We start from the raw sequence: 23,313 nt of genomic DNA, 5'->3' as shown, positions 1-23,313 counted from the left end.
GTTAACTACTTACATGCCACTACGCATTTAGGGGAAAAGACCCTCCAAAGATTACTAGAAAGGTCCTTCAGAGGAACAGGCCTCCAAATGACTATGAGGCAAGTGGTCTTCTCTTAGCCCACTTGCCAATTTAACAACACCCAAGGAGCTCAAAGACCCCAGCTGGTCCATCCCGTCCGACGACGTGGGACCTACCCAGGAGAGGACTGGCAGATGGACTTCACCCAGATGCCAGTTTCTCCAGGGTATAAATACCTATTAGTCATGATAGATACATTCACAGGATGGATTGAAGGCTTTCCCACTCAGACTGAGGGCTGAGGAGGTGGTAAAAAAATCTGCTCCATGAAATCATTCCGAGATTTGGTCTTCCCAGGTCATTACAAAGTGACAATAGGACATCATTTACTTCTAAGTCACCCAAGGGGTCTCTAAAGCATTGGGCATTACTTATTATCTCCATTGTACCTAGAGGCCTCAGTCTTCAGGAAAAGTAGAAAGAGCCAACCAATTCTTAAAATCAGTGATAAAAAAGATAACCCAGGAGACTTCCCTGGGATGGAAGGGAGCTTCCATACCAATAGCTTTCCTCCACACCCGTACTGCCCCTAAGGAATAGGTTGGTCTTGGTCTTTTTGAGATGCTATATGGGAGATCTTTTGTTTATGTCAATGACCTCTTCCTAGATCCAGAGGCTCAGACTCTCCAGTCTTATACCATGGCCATTGGTCAATTCCAACAGGATATACACTTGTGGGATGTGAACCAGGACCCAAAGGATTCTAACCAGTCACCACTATTGCTCCAGGGACTCAAGTCCTAACTAAAGTCTGGAAAGATGGCCTCAACTCCAGCCCAAATGGAAGGGCCCCTACCCTGTAATACTTTCTACCCCACAGCAGTCAAGGTACCAGGACATGACTCCTGGATTCACTACTCACGAGTCAAGCCATGGAAGAAAACAGAAGAGGACACTAAATACACCTGTGAGCCCCTGGGGGATCTCAGATGCCTATTCAGGACTACAAATGAGTGCCAGTCTAATGAACACCCCCAACATCTGGTTTCTGGGGATAAGATTTCTCAGGACTGCTCTAAAGAGCCAACAGCTTGGCAGGGGTTGTACTCCAAAACAGACAGGAGATAGATCTTCTGATCCCTGAATGAGAAGGCACTTGAGCCATCCTGGCAATGGGAATTTGGAGTTGACTAATGCCCCTACTAGTCCTTGTTATGCCATATTGATGCTGCTTATGATTGTTCCATGTATTATCAATTGTCTAACCTGTTTTGTCTCGGCCCAGGTCAACAAGCTACAACATGCAGTGCCAGTTCAACAAGGAGATATAAAACTACCGCTGACCACGGAAAATATCACTGACCGGTAGCTGGACACTACTATAAGGATTCTGAGGCCTGAGACTAGAAAAGGGGGGAGGCCCAATGCCCCTCGCCATCCCAGTTCAGCAGGAAGTAGCCAGAAAGACCTCGACGCCCCTATTCCCAAAGAACTGGGCCTCCCATCTCTTGAGGGGGAATGTTAGGTAGTTAGAATAGGACAAAGGAGTCCAGAATGGCGGTGGCTGAAAGACAAGGAAGGGAAAAGCCCGTGAAAATAGAAGAAAGCAAGGTCCAAGGACCGGAGCGAGGACCTCAGGTAGAACAAACAGCGCTCCTGGCTGGCCCAATTACATAGGGCAGGCCCGGGGGGAGGAAAAAGCATATAAAAAGAGGAGCCAAAGGGCCGGGGGTCTCTCTCCCACGCGTGCATGCTCACTCGCTCTCTTCTCTTTGCGTCTTTTGGGCCCGCATGCCCTCACGCCTCGAGGACGTATTTTCCTTTATCTAAATAAGACTGTGCTGTAACACTATCCGAGATATGTGATGCGCCAAGGGCTTTAACGTCCATCGCTTCAAATTTTTGTTGTGATGAGACAAAACCGAGGAAATTACACTCCCCTAACAGATCAAAGCTCCCTGCATTCTGAAACTCAGCACACCCAGAGCCTTTCTGGCATCACCTGCCTGGTTCCAGCCCTTCCCTAGGCTCCCGTGATGACTGTGTCCCGTCTTCCTCCGGCTGAGGGCTTTCCATTTCCTGCCAGTTCCTGTCATTCTTCCTACCACCCCAAAAGGGAGAATTCAGTTCCGGAAGTTCTGTCATAGGCCTGCATCTGCTCATTCTCTGGTCCACACCCAGTTCCTGGAGGTCCCGTTTACCCTCACAGCTTCACCAACTACCTCTTGCTGTTCAGTCACTCAGTAGTGTCCAGCTCTTTCCGACTCCATGGACTGCAGCATGCCACGCTTCCCTGTCTTTCACCACCTCCTGGAGTTTGCTCAGACTCACGTGCCCTGAGTCGGTGAAGCTATCTAACCATCTCATCCTCTGCCGCCCCTTCTCCTGTTGCCTTCGGCTGCAACTAAACCTGAATCTCCAGGCTCTTCCTTCTTCCTGAGCTCCAGATGCAAATTCTAAAGTTCTAGAAGTAAAGTACTATCTGTACTTCAAACTCAGACTGCCCCAAAGCAAACCCTTTTATCTCTTCATGAAAATTCCGAATGCTTCCCCTAACTTCCCGTTTTCCTGTGAATGACGTCTGCATTTTCTTAGTTAAAACTGTAGGTGACCTTGCCTTCTTCCTTCCCCTTAACCCAGTCAATACACTTCCCAGCTTCTTCCTCTCCAGAATCTTTGCAGAACACACAGGCAAGCCCTTCTTTCCACTCGAGTAAAGACCTGGTATGTTAGATTCTCTCAGAAGGCCCCTGGGACAAAGGTGAGTGGTTCATATGAAGATACAGCAGCAAGTGGGACCAAGGGAGTGGTGAGTGAGTCAGGAAGGGTAGGAAGCAATCAGGAATGTTAGCCAGCAGTTTGTGGCGGTGCCTGACTGGGACTCAATCCCATTGGGGCACTTTGGGAGAGAGACTGTTGAACAAAGCTGAAAGTCATCTCAACCGAGTGGCAAGGGAGCTGGGTTATTGATCCACCAGGAAATGGCAACCCACTCCAGTATTCTTGCCTGGGAAATCTCATGGGCAGAGGAGCCTGGCGGGCTACAGTCCATGGGGTCACAAAGAGGTGGACACGATTTAGCGACTAAGCACGCCCAGTTAACTTCACCATTGGTGGAAGGCATCCTAGAGATTAACCCCCTGGCACCTGGTCTGCCCTCAGTAGCCTTCTGTGGCTAGAGGAGGCCCTCCCCAACGCCTCCGTTGGAGATGCGAGTGCCTGCAGTGGGAAGCCATCAGGAAGGCTAGGTGGGAATGGTACGTATCAAGAGGAAAAAGTCGTGGGAGGGGTGTGACACCAGCCTTCTCAGCTCCCAGGCCTCTGTATCTTTCACTTGGACCATGAGGTGATACCCTCTGACACAGTTAACTCCCAGCCTTTCCTAATAACCATCCATAATCACACATCCCACTCACTGCAAGATTAATCTTCCTAGAGAACATTTCCAGCTCTAATCAGGACAGAGTTTCTGATTAAAATGCTCCATTAGCTTTCCATTGCTGACTGAATTAAATACAAAGTCCCCTGTTAAGGCCCTTCATAATATGCCCAGTCACTTTTCCAGCCCTGTGTTTCACTATTCCTCCATCTGTATGGATTCTGGTCTATGGACCCTGCCCCTCTCTTGTCTGCTAAGTCTCTCAGTACCCTTGCAACCTGTGTAAACTTCTGCCACATGCCCTGCAAGGTCAGCTCTGCCTGTTGAAATCATGCCTTGAACTAATTCAAAAAACGTCAGACCAAAGGTCAGACTTGGCCCCTATTATCCCAAGGAACTCACAGCCTTTCCCAATTCTATCCCGACTTGTCCTGGCCAGCCTGCTCCCAGCCCTTGTGATGTATGTGAGGTTCTCTCTCTTACTATCTTGCTCTTCTCCGTCTCGAACAGTCATTAAACACTTGTCAGATTACACGGAAATACACAGGATGGAAAGTGAGATGATCTAGTAACTTCAGACATGCAAAACTATGTAGTGATATCACACAACCTCTCGCTACTTGACGGGGCTCCAACAGGAAACATCATATGCTTTCTTCATAGGACTTCACTCCCACTAAAGAAAGAATTCATCTAGGACACACAGCGAAGACATTTTTGGGGGGTAATACATCAAGTTGGTAGGTCTGGCAGAAATTTTATTCAGATTTGAAGATATAATTTTATAGCATCTTTTAAATTAACTGGAGGATGATTACTTTACAATATTATATTGGTTTCTGCCATACAGCAACATGAATATACACTTGTCCCCTCCCTTTTGAACCTCCCTCCCACCTCCCACCCCATACCAACCCTTTAGGTTGCCACAGAGCATCCGATTTGAGCTCCAAGCTTCACGCAGCAAATTTCCTCAGGCTATCTATTTTACATATGATGATGCATGCCTTTCAGTGCTACTCTCTCAATCTGCCTCACTCTCCTTTCTCTGCTGTGTCTGCAAGTCAGCTCTTTATGTCTCTGTCTCTTTCACTGCCCTGCAAACAGGTTCATCAGTACCATCTTTCTAGATTACACATATATGTGTTAATAAATGATATTAATGTCTTTTTAGATAAAACATGTTAGTTAATTCTCTTCTTCCCAACCCAGGGATTGAACCCAGGTCTCCTGCATTACAGGCAGGCTCTTAACCGTCTGAACCACCAGGGAAGCCCCAGTTGCTGAGTGAAGTCACGCAGTCGTGTTTGACTCCTTGCGACCCCATGGACTGTAGCCCACCAGGCTCCTCCATCCATGGAATTTTCTAGGCAAGAGTACTGGAGTGTGTTGCCATTTCCTTCTTCAGGGGATCTTCCCGACCCGGGGATCGAACCTGGGTCTCCCACATTGCAGGCAGACACTTTACCATCTGAGCTACCAGGGAATCCCACTAGCAACTATCATATTGCAGTCATCCTTGCCTTATTTCATGCTTCCAGAAAAGAGGTAAAGTAAGCCACATCTAATCACTAAAGGAAGGAAGAATGACCTAGCAGGATTCAATTGAGTGATGAACTCCTTTTATAGTAAAAAGAGGATGAGAAAGGTATTCTTAAAAAATGCAGAAAAATCTAAAGGAAGGATAACCTTCAAGCAGACATTGGACACAAGTATTTTTACAAGTTAGACAGAATAATTTGATGATAATTACAAACCAAGATTATTCATATTGTTCAACTGCAACTATGATCAGAGAGAAACAATAGTAATTTCTTAAATGGCTATTAGAGTTAATTTTTTTTTAACACCAAAACATTTCATATTGGGATATAGCTGATTAAAAATGTTGTGATAGTTTCAGGTGAACAGGGAAGGGACTCAGCCATACATAAACAGGTAACCATTCTCCTTCAAACCCCCTCCCATCCTTGCCAGCACATAACACTGAGCAGAGTTCCATATGTTATACGATAGGATTTTGTTAGTTATCCATTTCAAATTAAGCAGTGTGTACATGACTGTCAGAAGTTAGTTTTTAAAAAAAGCCTTGATGAGAATAATGTAGTAAAATTAATTATAAATTATACATAATAGATCAGAAAAGAATAAAGCATAGATTTTATATTTATCTATGAATGATATCTAATTTACCCATAACTTCCAAAAAGTAGACACAGTGATTTCCCCTCATCCTGAAAGAGAATATTCTTGTCCTGATTTAAAAGTCATTTGTTTTATAAAATGCAAATTTCATTTAAAAAATGTGGGGAGTATAGAAAAAATTAAAATTCACCCTGTTAATCGGATAGCCTGACTCTCCCTAGCTATTCTGGGAGCAGATTAATTTGTTAATCTGAAGAAAAAGCCATAACCCGGGACCTTTCAATGCCTGCCGCATTTCCTACACTTAACCAGGCCAGATCATAAAAAGAGTTCAGTTTTCTATCCAGAAAAAAATAAAACTGGAAAAGGTACACAAATATCTTTTTTAAAATCACTCACATTTCACATTTACTCTAATGTCTTGGTAAACACCAAGAGCTTAAGATATTTCATTTTACAGTCTTCTTCTTACTAGTATTTAAAGGTCTGTACTTAAATATTTGATAAGATGATGCTTAAATAAACTCTGTGAAATCTTGTGTGGATGTAGGCTACCCTAAAAGGGATAATCCATTTATAATAGGACTAACTATGCTTCTGTCAACTACAAATTGGCACTTACCAAGGGCATTGCCAACAACTGAACAACAAAGGCATTTGTCAACTGCCTCTACGGAGATTGAGCCCCATGTTGCTATAGCTGTTGACCTGCAACAACCCCTGCGGGAGTTCAGGGGAGTGAGGCACTCTGGGCTCCAGGGAATCTGGTGGACTTTAGATAGTTGGATGTTTTTAGGAACAGATTTTATGATCTCCGTCCTTGCATCTGCTCATATCTAGAGAAGCACTAAATCCCTCATGGTGACATCAGACTCTCATGACTAACAAAAAACCTTTTGTAAAACGCGTGCTTCATGGTACTGAACTCCCCCTTCACCAAAACCTTATATATTGACTTTCCCCCACTAGCCGCTTTGGAGCAGTCTCTCAGAGCTATCTGGGATGCAGCTTCCCGGGCTGCAGTCCTCATTTTGCCACAAATAAAACTTAACTCATAACTCTAAAGTTGTACATCATTTTTAGTTGACACTTCTGAACTGCTCTCCACGTTTTTGTTGTGTTGTTTTCTTTTCACTCAACCTGCTCCCAGTCCAGTACTTAGTGAGCTGCCCAAATCATTCTTAGGAAAACTGACCCTATTTCTGGAAGCTGAGTTTGTTAAATAAGGAGTCAGAGAAAACAAATGTATGTGCATCTCTAAGCAAAACCAGCTCTGTAATGAATAATCATTTCACCTCCATGGATAGACATACAAAACCACCAGATAGTTAAATATGCCTGAGAATTCGTTAATTATTTAAAATAACCAACCACAAAACAAAGGGCCCCAGGAAATATCCTGGCCAACTCTGAGGCCAAGATAGCCCGTACGCCCTGTTCCTGCTAACATTCTGGATGGCTATCACACATGCTTATGTAGTCACGCTGCAAAGCAACTCCGATAAATGAGCACAGTTTGTTAGTGGCTTAGAGCAGGTCAGCCATACAGACAGGAGTTCTCAGATCAGGATCTTAAGAAACCTGGGACTCCCCACCACCTCACAGTGACTTTCAGCCCGGCCTACAGAAAGAGGGCATTAGGACAAAAACAGACCCAGGGACTCCACCCCAGTTCAAACGAATCAGAATCTTTGGAGGATGGCATTCAGAGATCAGAGATTTTTTGAAGTTCTCCAGAGGATCCCACTGTGCAGCCAGGGCTGAGAAGCAACTGCTCAAAGGGAATAAAGAACTAGGGTGAGAGCTGAGCCAAGAGAGGAGGAGGCTGCAGTGACAAGAATGACAAAGCCTACCTAGAGTGACTGGGGAAGAGGAACATCTAGTTCTACAGGGATTGCCTGCAGCGCACGGAGAAGTACTGCTAAACAGCTCACAGCAAACCCCTGGCGGCTCAGACGGTCAAGAATTCGCCTGCAATGCAAGAGACCCGGGTTCTATCAGAAAGAACCCCTGAAGAAGGAAATGGCAACCCACTTCAGTATTCTTGCCTGGAGAATCCCATGGACAGAGGAGCCTGGCCAGCTACAGTCCATGGGGTCACAAAGAGTCAAACATGACTGACTAACACGGCACAGAGAAACACTTCAATAAATGGTAGCTGGTTAGCACATCACTGTTACTTCTAAAATTATAACTGTTATTCCTTAAAGATATATCATTCCTAAAATTCTTTTTTAAACTTATTTTTAACTGGATGATAACTGCTTTACAACATTGTGCTGGTTTCTGCCGTACAACAACATGAATCAGCCATGAGTGTACATATATCCCCTCCCTCTGGAACCTTCCTCCCACCCCACCCCCACATCCCACTCCCCTTAGTTGCTGTTCAGTAGCTAAGTCGTACCTGACTCTTTGCAGCCCCATGGACTGCAGCGTGTCGGGTTCCTCTGTCCTTAGGATTTCCCACCCCTCTAGGTTGTCACAGTCCTGCAGTCCATGGCATGCTAGAGTCCATGGGGTCACAAAGAGTAGGGCACTACTTAAAAGACTGAACAACAGATTGTCACAGAGCAGCAGGCTGAGCGCCCTGTGTTATAGAGCAACTTTCCTCTAGATAGTTCACTGAAAATTGTTTAAATATAGAGAAGTGTAAAATCTTTTGCACACCCACCAAGAGTTGATATTAGTGAGTGATATCACCTCATAACATTGATAGTACTGAGATATTATAAGATATTACTGAACTGCACCTATCAGTGCTAGAAGAAAATTCTAAAGGATTCAACACACTCATATCCACAGCTGACTGATGACCTTCCGGGGTTGTTGTGATAGGTAGCAGAAGAGGCTATCTGGGCAAGCATTTAGGAAAGAGCAAACGTGGGTGGCACACGATGGCTGGGTATGGGAAAGGGGGTGCCTGAAGGTGAGAGTCTGAACTGTGCCCCGGCCAGCCCTGCACTGTATGTTCCTCCTCCCTCAGACTAGCAAGTCCTTTATCCCTTGTGAATTTCCTAAATCCTGCCCTACCCCATGAACTTCCAAGGTGGAAAAGCTCAGCAGGGAACAAGAGCAGATTTCTCTAGATCTGAGGCCTTAATTAACCACCCAAAGTATCGGAGATTGAGGCAAGATCCCCTCTCTTTGAAAACCTTCTTTATCTCAACCTCTAGCTTTTCAGCCTGACTTGACCAAAAGCCAGAGCTGAAATGTTAAGACACTGGACAGTTGGAGTTCCTGCCCTAAGACCATTAATCAGCTTTACAACCTCAGGCCTGTCAGGCCACTTCTCCAGAGGTGTCCTCATTTATTAAATGAGGGTTTTTTCGTGTTTTTTTTTTTTTTTTTTTTTTTTGATTAGAGGATCCCTGAAGCAGAGCTACTTAAAGTGCCAGGCCAGGGTGAGATAAGGGGCTGATGTCAGAATGTAAATCAGTGCGCTGCTTCTCTCACCCAGAGAGTGTTTCTATGAGAAAAAACAATCAGCTCACCTCAGAGCTGAAGTTGACTCACATTCTCTCATCCTGTCAGCGATGGTGTCTGATAGTTTGAAAACTGGAAGTTGGCCCAGAGACCACATTTGGAGTAGCATGATTTTAAAGCATTTTCTGGGCTTCCCTGGTGGCTCAGACTGTATAGAATCAGCCTGCAACCCGGAAGACCTGGGTTGGATCCCTGGGTTGGGAAGATCTCCTGGAGGAGGGCATGGCAACCCATTCCACTATTCTTGCCTGGAAAATCCCCATGGACAGAGGAGCCTGGCAGGTTGCAGTCCATGAGATTGCAAAGAGTCAGACATGACTGAACGACTTTCACTCAAAGTATTTAAAAGTATTTTCTGGCTTCTGCTCCACTGTTGACCCTCCCCCAAACCCACTGAACCAGCTCTAACTTGAACTGGAAAGCACTTGAAGGAGGCTTTTCTCTCTTTTTAAAAAATATTTATTTATTTTTATTTGTTTATTTGGCCATGTCAGGTCTTAATTGCAGCACGTAGGATCTAGTTCCCTGACCAGAGATGGAACCCAGGCTCCCTGTAATAGGAAAACAGAGTCTTAACCACTGGACCACCAGGGAAGTCCTAAGGCTTTTCTTTTTAAGAACTTTATGAGGTGTGGTTCACTTAGCATACACTTCACCCATTTAAGATGCGCCTTTTTTAAGTATATTTAGAATTGTACAACTATCATCACAATTTTAGAACATTTTCATCACTCCCCAAAGAAACCCTCCACCATTAGCAGTCGCTTCCGCTTCCTCAGCCCAAGGCAGCCACTAATCTACTTTCCATCCTACAGATTTGTCTATTTGGAAAATTTTGTATAAATGAAATCATATAGTATGTGATCTTTTATCTGGCTTCTTTCATTTAGCATAATGTTCTCAAGTCTCTCTCATATTGTGGCATGTATCAGTACTTTATTCATTTTTTAATGCTGAATAGCAATCCATGACCTAGCTGTACCACATTTTATTTATCCATTTGTCTGTTGATGGACATCTGTTTCCTTCCTTCTTTTGGTTATTATGAATGTGTGTGTGTGCTTAGTCGTGTCTGACTCTTTGAGACCCCATGGACTGTAGCCCACCAGGCGCCTCTCTCCATGGGATTCTCCAGGCAAGAATACTGAGTGGGTTGCCCTTTCCTCCTCCAAGAGATCTTCCCGACCCAGGGATCAAACCCTCATCTCTGACATCTCCTGCATTGGCAGACGGATCCTTTACTACTAGTGCCACCTGGGAAGCCTGGTTATTATGAATAATGCTGCTATAAATGTGTGTACAAGTTATTGTATGAATAAATATTTTCATTTCTTGTATATATACCTAGGAGCGGCACTGCTGGATCATACAGCAACTCAATTTTTCAGTTTTTGAGAAACTCCCAGAATATGTTCCAAAGTGGCTGAGAGGGTTTTCTGGTTGGGTTTAGAGACATGGAAATCTGCATAACCCTATAAATAAAAGGAGAGGGAGTGTAACCTTTAACAGACTCAGGTTTCACTGAGTTCTTGGTAAATCATCATTCCAAAACTAAGCTGGAAACATGACAGTTCCCAAAGTAATCACTAATCTGAGGAAGTTTGTGTATAACTTGGCTTCCTGGATTCCTGACCTTGAAAACCAACCTGCAGAAAATCGAGAAAAGGCACTGTCCACCTTGAGGGTGCCTGCAGGGATATCTGAGGATTAGTCTACTAAGACTGGGATTCTCTGTCTTCCACAGCTCAGAGGCCCAGAGAGGGAAAAGTACAGGCTTCTCATTTCCCAGCAAGCAAGGCTTCTGGCTTTCTCTTAATCCTGCAAAGACTAATTAGAAATAAGGACAATATGGTGCTGGAAGATTCCTACTTTCTTATTCTGCTTTGCAGGGGCCATAACCACCCCTGTAAATTCTAAGTATATCACTGACTTATTTCAGCAAATCTTTTCCTCTTGCTTTTCTTCCACCCCTAAGAGAATGGCTTACCCTAAATTCCATGTCACCTTCACTAACTCTCTTGGATTAATTTCAGTGAGTCAGTTCCTCTCCCTGTTTGGTCTTTGCTAACTCATCTCTTGTTCTTTACTATGACTACCCTAAAGTCTTACTTACTTTGGTCTGGGCTATATTCAGTTCTTTCTGGAACCGGGAAGGTATAAATACTCATAGAGTTCCTCTAGTCTGAAACAGTCATTGTTCATAGCTCTAAGGCAGAAAGAAGAAAGGCTCTCAAGAGCTCTCAGTATCAAAGCCAGCTCTAACAATCAATATTGGCAATTCATTTTTTTTGATCCATTTGAGTACAAATGTATATTAAATTATATTTCATTTTTTGTTCTTTTTCAGTCACTAAGTCATGTCCCACTCTTTTTGATCCCATGGACTGTAGCAGGCTTCCCTGTCCTTCACTATCTCTCAGAATTTGCTCAAACTCACGTCCACTGAGTCAGTGATGCCATCCAATGATCTCATCCTTTGTTGCCCCCTTCTCCTCTTGCCTTCAATTTGTCCCAGCATCAGGGTATTTTCCAATAAGTCGGCTCTTCTCATCAGGTGGCCAAAGTATTGGAGCTTCAGTTTCAGCATCAGCCTTTCCAATTCAGGGTTGATTTCCTTTAGGATTGACTGGTTTGATCTCCTTACTGTCCAAGGGACTCTCAAGAGTCTTCTTTAGCATCACAGTTTGAAAGCATCAATTCTTCAGTGCTCAGCCTTCTTTATGGTCCAACTCTCACATCCATACATGACTACTGGAAAAACCATAGCTTTGACTATATGAACTTCATCGGCAAAGTGATGTATCTGCTTTTTAATATGCTGTCTAGGCTTGTTATAGCTTTTCTTCCAAGGAACAAGCATCTTTTAATTTCATGCCTGCAGTCACCATCCCCAGTGATTTTGGAACCCAAGAAAATAAAATCTGTCACTGCTTCCACTTTTTCCCTTTCTATTTGCCATGAAATGATGGGACCAGATGCCATGATCTTAGTCATTATGTTTAAGTCATTTGATATCCTATTCTTTTTAAAGTTAGATCGAATTAGTGTTTAGGATACAGATATTTGCTGGGGGTATCAGTTCATCAGAATTAACCAAGGCACTGTAAAAGACGCCAGAGACCAAGCTTCTCTTATCCTGTTGTTGTCCTGCTTAGAACTCAGTGAGTTATTTACAAGTAAAAAAAAAAAAATTGTCTAATTACTCTCCCTTTGTAAAATCTCCCGAAGTATTCTTGTGGAGACTTAAAAAAAAATCTATGCAAGTTTATGGGGCTTTCCCAGTGGTTCAGAGGTAAAGAATCTGTCTGCAATGCAGGAGACTCAGGTTTGGTCCCTGGGTTGGGCAGATCCCCTGGAGGAAATGGCAACCCACTCCAGCATTCTTGCCAGGAAAATCCCAGGGACAGAGGAACCTGGCAGGCAGAGTCAAACATGACTGAGCATGTAGGTGCAAATTTATGGCTCAAAGTTACTGGGTTGCTGCCTTCTTTCAAAGTAAATTTCCAATTAAATGTAAATGCTCAGGGCAGAAGTCTTCCCAGGCTCCCTCCTCTTCATCTTTTTCTCTCCTCCTTCCTGTTTGTTGTATTTGAAGAGTCTATCCTTTGCTAGACCAACAGTTCCTAAGCAATCTCATCTACTCCTGACCTCCTGGTTCCACTGTATACCCATAATCCATAATGCCTTTCTCCAGCCTGTATGTCTCTTCTGACAGCCAGTCTAGTACATCTGAGTGTTTACGAGAAATTTCCACCCGGATGACATCAAAGCATCCCCAACATCTAAAACTGAACTTGGTATTTCGATAACACCAAAATGTTGTAAACTGTCCTACATTTCCTATTTCGGCAAATATTACCCTTCACCATATTAGCCTTTTACAATTCAGCAAAACTAGACATGACGTTGACTCCCTTCTCTCCACTTCCCACAGTACAATGAATACTATTCTTTCTGCCCCAGAAAAACCCCTCATTTCTGTTCTCTCCCCCTACCTCTACATTTACATTCTGGATTGTTGTTGTTTGGTTGCTCAGACCAGGTAGGCTGACTATTTGCTTATGTTCTTGACATTTGCTGTTTGCTGTCCAACTCTTTTGCAGCCCTATGGACTGTAGCCCAGCAGCAGGCTCCTCTGTCCATGAGATTTCCCAGGCAAGAATACTGGAGTGGGTTGCCATTCCCTTCTCCAGGGGATCTTTCCGACCCAAGGATCGAACGTGCATCTCCTGGCACTGGCAGGCAGATTCTTTACCACTGAGCCACCAGGGAAGCCCCTCACACTCTGAATAGATTTTTAGTAATTGCCAAGCCTTCAAGCCTCCTTCCCCTCCATCACTTTTCTGCTGTGGTTTTCTTTCTAAAACATAATTAAGTTATTTTATATGTCAATTATACATAAATAAAGAAACTTCAGAAAGAGTCAACGGTTCAACACTAGGTTCCTTGGGGTTCTCCACATGATTCTTCAAAATCTGGCCCTCCCTTTCTGGGAGAATTCCTAGCACTTCTTGAGCAATAAGAAGGAGTACAGCACAAATGTCAAGAACGCAAGCACACAGTCAGCCTACCTGGTCTGAATCCTGGCTCTGAATTTCTTGGTGAGGGCACATTCTTAGCCTGCTTGTGCCTCATTTTCTTCATCTAGAAAATGGGGATCATGTGGCTATGCTCACCTAAATCACAGGGTTGTTTCTATTGCTGAACATCAATAGGAAAAGACATAACTGATATACTCTAAGGACTCAATAAACATTAGAGAAAATGATCACCATCGTTATCCCTCCACGAATAAGGACTTGCTGTCCACGCTCTTTACCATCTCGTTCTTTATGCTGAGAAAACTTCTCTCTCCCCTCTGCTGGTTCAATACCATAACCTTTAAGATCCAGCTCAAACCCACCTCCAATGTTATGTTCTCCCACCTCCCCCAGGAGTTAGTTACTCCTTTCCTCTAATCTCTGTAGCCTTAATACACCTTTTTTCCGGTCACAATTAGCACTGTACTATGTGTATTTTTATATATCTCTTGCAACATATGTACCCTCTGTTGCAACTCAAGTTTCCTAAGAAAGGGCTAGGGCTGTGTGTAATAATGTGTGCACTCCTCACTATGGCCTTGTACAGGTACCTGATTTAATAGGCATACAACACAGCTTTGATGAACAAACAGATCCTTTGTTCTCATTTTATGGGACCAAATGGCCTTTACTTTTCAACGCGTTATTTTCTTGAGAGCCTAAGACCATGCCTTTCCCAGCTTTGTGTCCTCTAAGCATCTGGAAGGACACACAGCTGTTCAGAAATGACTTGCTTGGTCCAGAGCCAGTGACACATTAAAATCTTTCCTTTTAGAGTACCTACAAACTTACCTATGAGATTCCTACAGGGCTGGACCAAATAAGGAAAGCAGAATCTTCACCTTCACAAGGAATTGGAGTAAGACTGTAAACACTTTATAACTTTAGCTTTTGCAATCAGGTTGATCTTGATCCCCTCCAGGATTTATCAAGCAAAGTGCAAGAGCTCTTTTCTCCTCACAAATTCTCATAATGTACCAACATAGTGACATCATCATAAATGTTTATTTAAAGCATGACAATTATTTATAGTCTTAATATCATTCTCTATCAATGACTCAAAAAAAATGGTTCTCTCTATTCTGATAGAATTGCCTTTGCCCTGTTGAAGTGGTGAGGGACTAACAGTTGAAAAGCTTCAAGAAAATTTCAGTGAGTGTAATATTTCTCATTCCAACTCACAGGTAAAACACCAGATAGTGATGATTTTCCAAGAGATGCAAGAAATTCTACCCTAGCAAAAGCTTAGGGGTTAGAAAAGAGGGAAAAAACTGATTTAAAATAATATCTCTTCTATGTAAACTTTGGCAGGCAAATAAGCATATAACATGCAGTCAGTCTGTTTTACAATAACAGTAAATTTCTTACGTAAATCAAGTATTACTCTGTTGGTTAATTTTTTTTTGGCACTAGTTAGTTTGTAAAGAAAATGTGTTTTTCATTAAAAATGATGTTGATAAATATTTGTTGATGCTAACCTACAGTAAGTATAAAAAGTTAAGTTACAAAATAAAGCCTTACTTTAAAAAATAGAAATATATAACATTTAAAAATTTAAATATAAGATCTGGATGGACACAGGCTAAGAGGATTCCCCTGGTTGTATAATTATGGGTTTTACAAGTTTCCTTTTTCTCCCCTTACCCGTATTTTTCCACAATGAACTTGTATTATTGATATAATAAGTTATCTTAAATCAAAAAGAGTATCTTTTGTTATAAAACTGGATTTCTTTAAAAATTAAGCTGCTGTCATTTTAAATTTACTTACCAAGAGATTCTCCCCAGCTACTCCTCTGTTGTTAAAAACCACATATCTAAAAACCAAGAAAATAATTTTTGTTATTTTTATGCATGATCTTAACAATATAATATTAAAATCCTCTTCTTGGGCCTGTATTAGAGCACTAAAAGGTTCTTAGTAATCTATTCCAAAGAAACAAGGACGCTTGATAATGTCATTAAGTGCACTAAAATACATTTCTAGTTCTCTAAAGTCAACATATGGATTCAAACCAGAAAACTATATATCAAAGTGGTATTAAATTTTCCTACCAAAAGCAAAATCTTTACAACTTCTTCCTATGTAGATGTGTAGGCCTCCAATAAGTAAAACAATTCTGAATATAAGTCAAACTTAAATGTTTTTGCTTCAAATTAAAAAATGTCTTCTAACTATTCTATTTGTAACATGAAAGTGTTAGTCACTCAGTCGTGTCTGATTCTTTGTGACCACATGGACTGTAGCCCACCAGGCTCCTCTGTCCATGGGATTCTCCAGGCAAGAATACTGGAGTAGGAGGCCAGTTCCTCTTCCAGGGGATCTTCCTGACCCAGGGATTGAACCCACATCTCCTGCACTGAAGGCAGATTCTTTACCATCTGATCCACTAGGGAATGAGCATCTATTCCTATCCTGAGAAATAGCTCTTGTTCCCTCAAAGCTCAGCAAATAGAGAGACTGGAATTTTACCTGCAATGAAAACATCATGGCAGGTAGAACTGCGAGGGACATGGCGCCTGAGCTGGAAGGCTGGGACCCCACTATGCTACTGCTTGGTGTTCGGCTGACCTAGGGGAGGAAAGAATAGCTCTGCGTCCTACAATCCTGTTTGCCTGTCCTGGGTCAGTGGTCATAAGTGAAGGGCTTCAGAGTAGCACCGGCTGACAGTAACTATACAAAGACCATTAGCTAATTAGCAGCAGTGGTAGTTGCAACACCACGCTACCTTTACACAGTCATTCTGCACTGACAAAACTTTCCATCAACCATATCCCCAGATAGGTATTTTTGCCATCCTCACACAAAATCCTGACTTGTATCTCCATGGGTTCTCTTTGGCTTAGTGAATCTATATTCATGTCAATTAAAATTCATTTTCTTTTTGTCTATCTACTTAACTAATCAATCAAGATTATTTAAGGTTCTAATTTAACCCTACATCCCTTTTGTCTGTTTAAAGCATTTACTGTCTTTGTTTTCATGATGTATTTAACACAGAAGAAACAAATACAAAAAGCCTATAATTAAGAATATACAGAACAACTGTGTATATACTCTAATTGCCTTCTTTCAAGGTACTGTTGATCACCGTATGGGTTCTAGCACCAGTGAACTGAATATTCACTAATAAATATTCATGACTTGGATGGACTGGGTAGGGGGTTAGATTTTACTTCAGGATGTTTTTGCAAAGGAATTCTTTCTCGCATCTGAAAGGTCATATAGACAGCTTTATTATGCCCTACTGAAAGAAGAGCCCCTACTAAAAGGCCCTACTAACAGAGTTTTGCCAAGAAAATCCACTGGTCATAGCAAATACCCTCCTCCAACAACACAAGAGAAGACTCTACATACAGACATCACCAGATGGTCAATATCGAAATCAGACTGATTATATTCTTTGCAGTCAAAGATGGAGAAGCTCTATACAGTCAGCAAAAGCAAGAGCAGAAGCTGACTGTGGCTCAGATCATGAACTCCTTATTGCCAAATTCAGACCTAAATTGAAGACAGTAGGGAAAACCACTAGACTATTCAGATATGACCTAAATCAAATCCCTTATGATTATACAGAGGAACTGACAAATAGATTCAGGGGATTCTATCTGATAGAGTACCTGAAGCACTATGGACGTAGGTTCGTGACACTGTACAGGAAACAGTGATTAAGACCATCCCCAAGAAAAAGAAATGCAAAAAGGCAAAATGGTTGTCTGAGGAGGCCTTACAAACAGCTATGAAACGAAGAGAAGCAAAAGGCAGAGGAGAAAAGGAAAGATATACCCATTTGAATGCAGACTTCCAAAGAATAGGAAGTAGAGATAAGAAAGCTTTCCTCAGTGAACATTGCAAAGAAATAGTGGAAAACAACAGAATGGGAAAGACTAGAGATCTCTTCAAGAAAATTAGAGATACCAAGGGAACATTTCATGCAAAGATGGGCTCAATAAAGGACAGAAATGGTATGGACCTACCAAACTACTTATTTATAACCAATAGCTCCCTGGCTATGATGACTGAGAAAGACGGGTTATAACAGCTTCTAGTGACCTCCTTGAAGAAGGCAATGGCACCCTACTACAGCACACTTGCCTGGACAATCCCATGGATGGAGGAGCCTGGTGGGCCGCAGTCCATGGGGTCGCTAAGAGTTGGACAAGACTGAGCGACTTCACTTTCACTTTTCACTTTCATGCATTGAAGAAGGAAATGGCAACCCACTCCAGTGTTCTTGCCTGGAGAATCTCAGGGACCGGGGAGCCTCATGGGCTGCCGTCTATGGGGTCGCATAGAGTCGGACGTGACTGAAGAGACTTAGCAGCAGCAGAGATCTCTTCAAGAAAATTAGAGATACCAAGGGAACATTTCATGCAAAGATAGGTACAATAAAGGACAGAAATGGTATGGACCTAACACAAGCAGAAGTTATTAAGAAGAGATGGCAAGAATACATAGAAGAACTACACAAAAAAGATGTTCACGACCCAGATAATCACGATAGTGTGATCACTCACCTAGAGCCAGACATCCTGGAATGCGAAGTTAAGTGGGCCTTAGGAAGCATCACTACAAACAAAGCTAGTGGAGGTGATGGAATTTCAGTTGAGCTATTTCAAATCCTAAAAGACGATGCTGTGAAAGTGCTGCATTCAATATGCCAGCAAATTTGGAAAACTCAGCAGTGGCCAAAGGACTAGAAAAGGTCAGTTTTCATTCCAATTCCTAAGAAAGGCAATCCCGAAGAATGCTCAAACTATCACACAATTGCACTCATCTCACATGCTAGCAAAGTAATGCGCAAAATTCTCCAAGCCAGGCTTCAACAATGTGTGAACCGTGAACTTCTAGATGTTCAAGCTGGTTTTAGAAAAGGCAGAAGAACCAGAAATCAAATTGCCAACATCTGCTGGATCATCAAAAAAGCAAGACAGTTTCAGAAAAATATCTACTTTTGCTTTATCGACTCTGCCAAAGCCTTTGACTGTGTGGATCACAACAAACTGTGGAAAATTCTGAAAGAGATGGGAATATCAGACCACCTGACCTGCCTCTTGAGAAATCTGTATGCAGGTCAGGAAGCAACACTGGTTCCAAATCGGAAAAGGAGTACGTCAAGGATGTATATTGTCACCCTGCTTATTTAACTTATATGCAGAGTACATCATGAGAAATGCCAGACTGGATGAAGCACAAGCTGGAATCAAGATTGCTGGGAGAAATATTAATAACCTCAGATTTGCCTCTTGATGAAAGTGAAAGAGGAGAGTGAAAAAGTTGGCTTAAAACTCAACATTCAGAAAACGAAGATCATGGCATCTGGTCCCATCACTTCATGGCAAGTAGATGGGGAAATAATGGAAACAGTGTCAGACTATTTTTTAGGGCTCCCAAATCACTGCAGATGGTGACTGCAGCCATGAAATTAAAAGATGCTTACTCCTTGGAAGAAAAGTTATGATCAACCTAGATAGCATATTGAAAAGCAGAGACATTACTTTGCCGACTAAGGTCCGTCTAGTCAAGGCTATGGTTTTTCCAGTAGTCATGTATGGATGTGAGAGTTGGACTGTGAAGAAGGCTGAGCGCTGAAGAACTGATGCTTTTGAACTGTGTTGTTGGAGAAGACTCTTGAGAGTCCCTTGGACAGCAAGGAGATCCAACTAGTCCATTCTAAAGGAAATTAGTCCTGAATATTCATTAGAAGGGCTGATGCTGAAGCTGAAACTCCAATTCTTTGGCCATATGATGCGAAGAACTGACTCATTTGAAAATATTCTGATCCTGGGAAAGATCAAAGGTGGGAGGAGAAGGGCACGACTGAGGATGAGAAGGTTGGATGGCATCACTGACTCGATGGACATGAGTTTGAGTCAACTCCAGGAGTTGGTGATGGAAGGGAAGCCTGGCGTGCTGCAGTCCACGGGGTCTCAAAGAGTCAGACATGACTGAGTGACTGAACTGAACTGAACTTAAAGAAAACACGTTATTTAAAATCTCAGAACTCTGATTTGAGAAAAGGCTAGAAATATTAAATTTTATTGATTAATCAGAGAAAGACTTTAAATATACTACAAAAACAAGCAGGAAAGTTAAAGTGCTGCACGGTCAGTTAATCTTTGCTAAAAAAGAATGGCAAGACAGCCACTTGTATTTATTGCATAAGCACCTAAGTAACACAGGAATTGGAGCTAAATTTAATTATGACCTTGAAGCTTTCTGTCATTGAGAAAAGAACCACTTTCAGCATGCAAACACCACTTCAGGATAAAAAATGGCTTCCGGGGTAAGGTATCCCCTGAGAGAAGGGGACAGAGCTAGTGAGGAGAAAGAAAGCGATGATCTGCACACTCAGGAGAGAGCAGCCTACGCACCTGGGATTTTCTTCCAAACTGCAAACAGAGATGTCTGCACTTTCTTTTAGGCAACTCTGAACAGCGGCTCACAGCTCCTATATCTCTTGCTAGAGGAGAAAGTGTACTGACCCCTCCACAGGCCTTTGTTCTTGACCCTGTTCAATCATCTGTATGTACTTCTATGGATTAAGCTATGCGTTCACCACAGGATCTACCTCTAGCCTTGGGAATGAGGCAAAGAGATACAGGAGGATAAGACAGAGCAGCTTTGGAGGCAGGAAGCCTGAAGGCTTCCACATGGCTCCCTTCTCCCATCCAATTGGTGACAATCAGTTAGCTGCTCTCATTTAACCCCTTTTCTGCCTTCATCATCATCAGGGGACACTTTAGCAAAATGAAAAGAACTAGTTGAAACACAACTACTCTTCCTAAGACATTTGATAGGCCCCTGTTAACTTTATAACTGCTCTATCCAAATTATTTTCACAATTTCTCCCAAACTATTTATCTATTTATTTTTTAAGTTTTATTTATTTGACTTCACCAGGTCTTAGTTGCAACATGCAAGATCCATTCAAACCCTTAGATGTGGCATCTGGGATCAAGTTCCCTGACCAGGGTTCAAACCCGAGCCCCCTGCACTGGGAGTATGGAATCTTAGCCACTGGATCACCAGAGAAGTTCCCTCCAAGTAATTTTTTTTTTTCCTCCAAGTAATTTTAAAGGGTATGTATATGAGGGAAATTTTTCTGTAAAACTTATTTTTCCTATGCATTTTAACTATTTAAATTTTCTTCTTAAAACAGGTAAAATACAAATAGAGGAGACACTAAATAAAATCTGGAATTGAGAATTTTCTATGACAACAGACCACATTAACTAGGAAAGCTCTTAAAGAAGGTTAAGAGGCAGAGAGCTACCCATAAGGCAGGATTTCTCAACGTTGGGCACTATGGGCATTTTGGATCAAGTACTTCCTTGTAGAAGGGCTATTGAGAACCACTTGGTTGAGAACCACTGTTACAAAGAAATGGGTCAGATAGCCTTGAATCTGCTCAAGCCCAGTGATCCACAAGAACAAAGGAATTTTTATCATACAACTTTATTTTTCAGTTCTAAGATTCCACGAGTCTTTGAGTCTATGAATGAAAAGAATAATCAGCAAAGGCTGGAGTGAGAAGAATATTAAGGGATCACTATTTTGATTTCAGATAATAACAGCAGATAATATTTATCAGTGTTTACTATGTGCTAGATCATCTTCTAGGCATTTTACATGAATATTAATATTGGAATGACTCATTCATTCAAAAATTTATTGAACAGACTAGTTACTGAATTAAAGATTCAGTTAGTGCTTGTAGGAGAAAAACAAAATAAAAATATAAGGTTCCTGGCCTCAGGAAGAAAAAGTAAAAGTATTAGCTGCTCAGTCGTGTCAAACTCTTTGTGACCCCAAGGACTGCAGCCCTCCAGGCTCCTCTGTCCATGGTATTCTCCAGGCAAGAATACTGGAGTGGGTTACCATTCCCTTCTCTAGGGGATCTTCCCGACCTAGGGATCAGGAAGACCAAGTCTCCCGCATCACAGGCAGATTCTTAACCATCTGAGCCACTAAGTAGGAATGTATAAAAGTTTCTAAGGGATGAGAAAATAGATCATGTTAGTTGAAACATGATACTAGGCTAATGACAGAAACTAAAGAAAATTAAAAAAAAAATAAGTTAGGATCAAAATAGGCTTAGGGTGCAGATTGCCAGGCTAAGGAAAAATGACAAGGAAGTTCTGCTTCCAGAAATGTCATGGTAGATCCTGCAAGGCCAGCCCTTCCATAGAATAATAACTAAATGCTTGCTAAATTATAAAGGCAATGGAGAACACCCAAAGCAGGCAGAAACTAAATGGGACTTGACACTTGGAAGAAAAAAAATGGCATTGGGTAAGTCTCGTTCACAGCTTTTTGCCCGAGGGGAGGCACCAGCTGGTATTATCCAGTAATAGATAAAGGTCAAATAAAAATGTTCAGTCTCATGGGCTTGAAAATCAGAAAACAGAATCTGCTGCAACTATAAGAGAAAATGAGGGAGGAAACCTCAGAAAAGAGAGAGATACAGAGGCAAAGGCCTAAATTCTCGATAAAAACACTGGGTGCACAGCTCTGACTGAGTTTTCTGTGACATGGGCCCCAAGCAGTCCAGGTAAGGATGAAAACCTGGACAGAGACCTCAGCTGCTGTCTGCTGCAGATGGGGCAGAGTTTGAAGTTAGAATTTACCCAAATTATCTGCCTGAAGAACAAAAATCAGTCATTAGAAAATGTATAGAAACTCTTTAGAAATAACAGAATCCAGAGTCTCTACAATGGGAACAAAATCCACAATTACTATACTGTGAAGAAACAGAAAAATGTGGCCCAACTCAAGAGATAAGATAATCAATGTTAACTGAAGCTGAGACAGCCCAAGGTGTTAGAATCAATAGGTGTGGATTTCAAGCCGTTTTTATAACTATCCTCAAGGACATAGATGAAAATCAGCTTGTAATGAATTTTCTTTTAAAGGAAATATCAGAAGGACAATAAAACCTATCAAAAATGGAAAGCCTAGGTTAAAAAAATACAATACTGAAATAAAAAATATTCACTGGATTTGCAAATTGCAGTTCCAATCTCAAGATGAGAGAGGGAAAAAAAAGATTGGAAAAAAATGAATAAAATTTCATTGATTTGGGGGACATTATCAAAAGATCAAACATGCCTGTGATTTTGGAGCCAGAAGGAGAGGAGAGAATAGGACAGAAAATTTAAAGAAATAATGGCCAAAATTTTTACAAATTTGATTTTAAAAGACACAATTCATAGACTCAAAAAGAGAGAGAAAAGTGACATGGGAAGGAGGGAATCAAAAATCATAAAATAGTAAAATATTAAACAGTAAAACAGTAAACTCATTATCTAGCATATCAATAAAGACATTAAATGTGATTGGACTTGAAAGCTTTAATTAAAAGGTAGATGTTGTCAGACTGGATAAATACCTTCAAGACCCAACTATATGCTATCTACAAGCAATGCACTGAAAATAAACACAGATACTTTGAAAGTTAAAGTATAAAAAAAGATATATCACATAAATGATAAGCCTAAGTAGGACAGAGTGGATACAGTAATATCAGATGGATGTTATAACCAGAGACAAAGAAAGACATATCATAATGATGTAAGAGTTCATTCACAGGAAGATTAACAATCATAAATGTACATGTGACTGATAACAGAGGTTCCAGATACATGACATAAAAATTGATGGAATTAAATGGAGAAATAGAAAATCCATAATCATAGTTGATT

At 41.7% G+C, this 23,313-nt stretch overlaps 1 protein-coding gene across 1 annotated transcript in view; it reads right to left on the bottom strand.

Moving 5' to 3' along the window:
• Positions 1-23,313, bottom strand: part of ABHD3 (abhydrolase domain containing 3, phospholipase) — a 57,821-nt gene that overhangs the window by 20,877 nt on the left and 13,631 nt on the right. The window contains exon 4 of the mRNA XM_069568910.1: positions 15,380-15,425. Within this exon, the coding sequence (XP_069425011.1) occupies positions 15,380-15,425 (46 nt within the window). The remainder of the gene's footprint in view (positions 1-15,379; positions 15,426-23,313) is intronic.

This window comes from Ovis canadensis, chromosome 23 (assembly GCF_042477335.2).
Source record: "Ovis canadensis isolate MfBH-ARS-UI-01 breed Bighorn chromosome 23, ARS-UI_OviCan_v2, whole genome shotgun sequence".
In the NCBI taxonomy this organism is placed as follows: domain Eukaryota; kingdom Metazoa; phylum Chordata; class Mammalia; order Artiodactyla; family Bovidae; genus Ovis; species Ovis canadensis.
The sequence above is the reverse complement of the archived record's forward strand: the minus strand, read 5'-3'. Positions and strand labels throughout refer to the sequence as shown.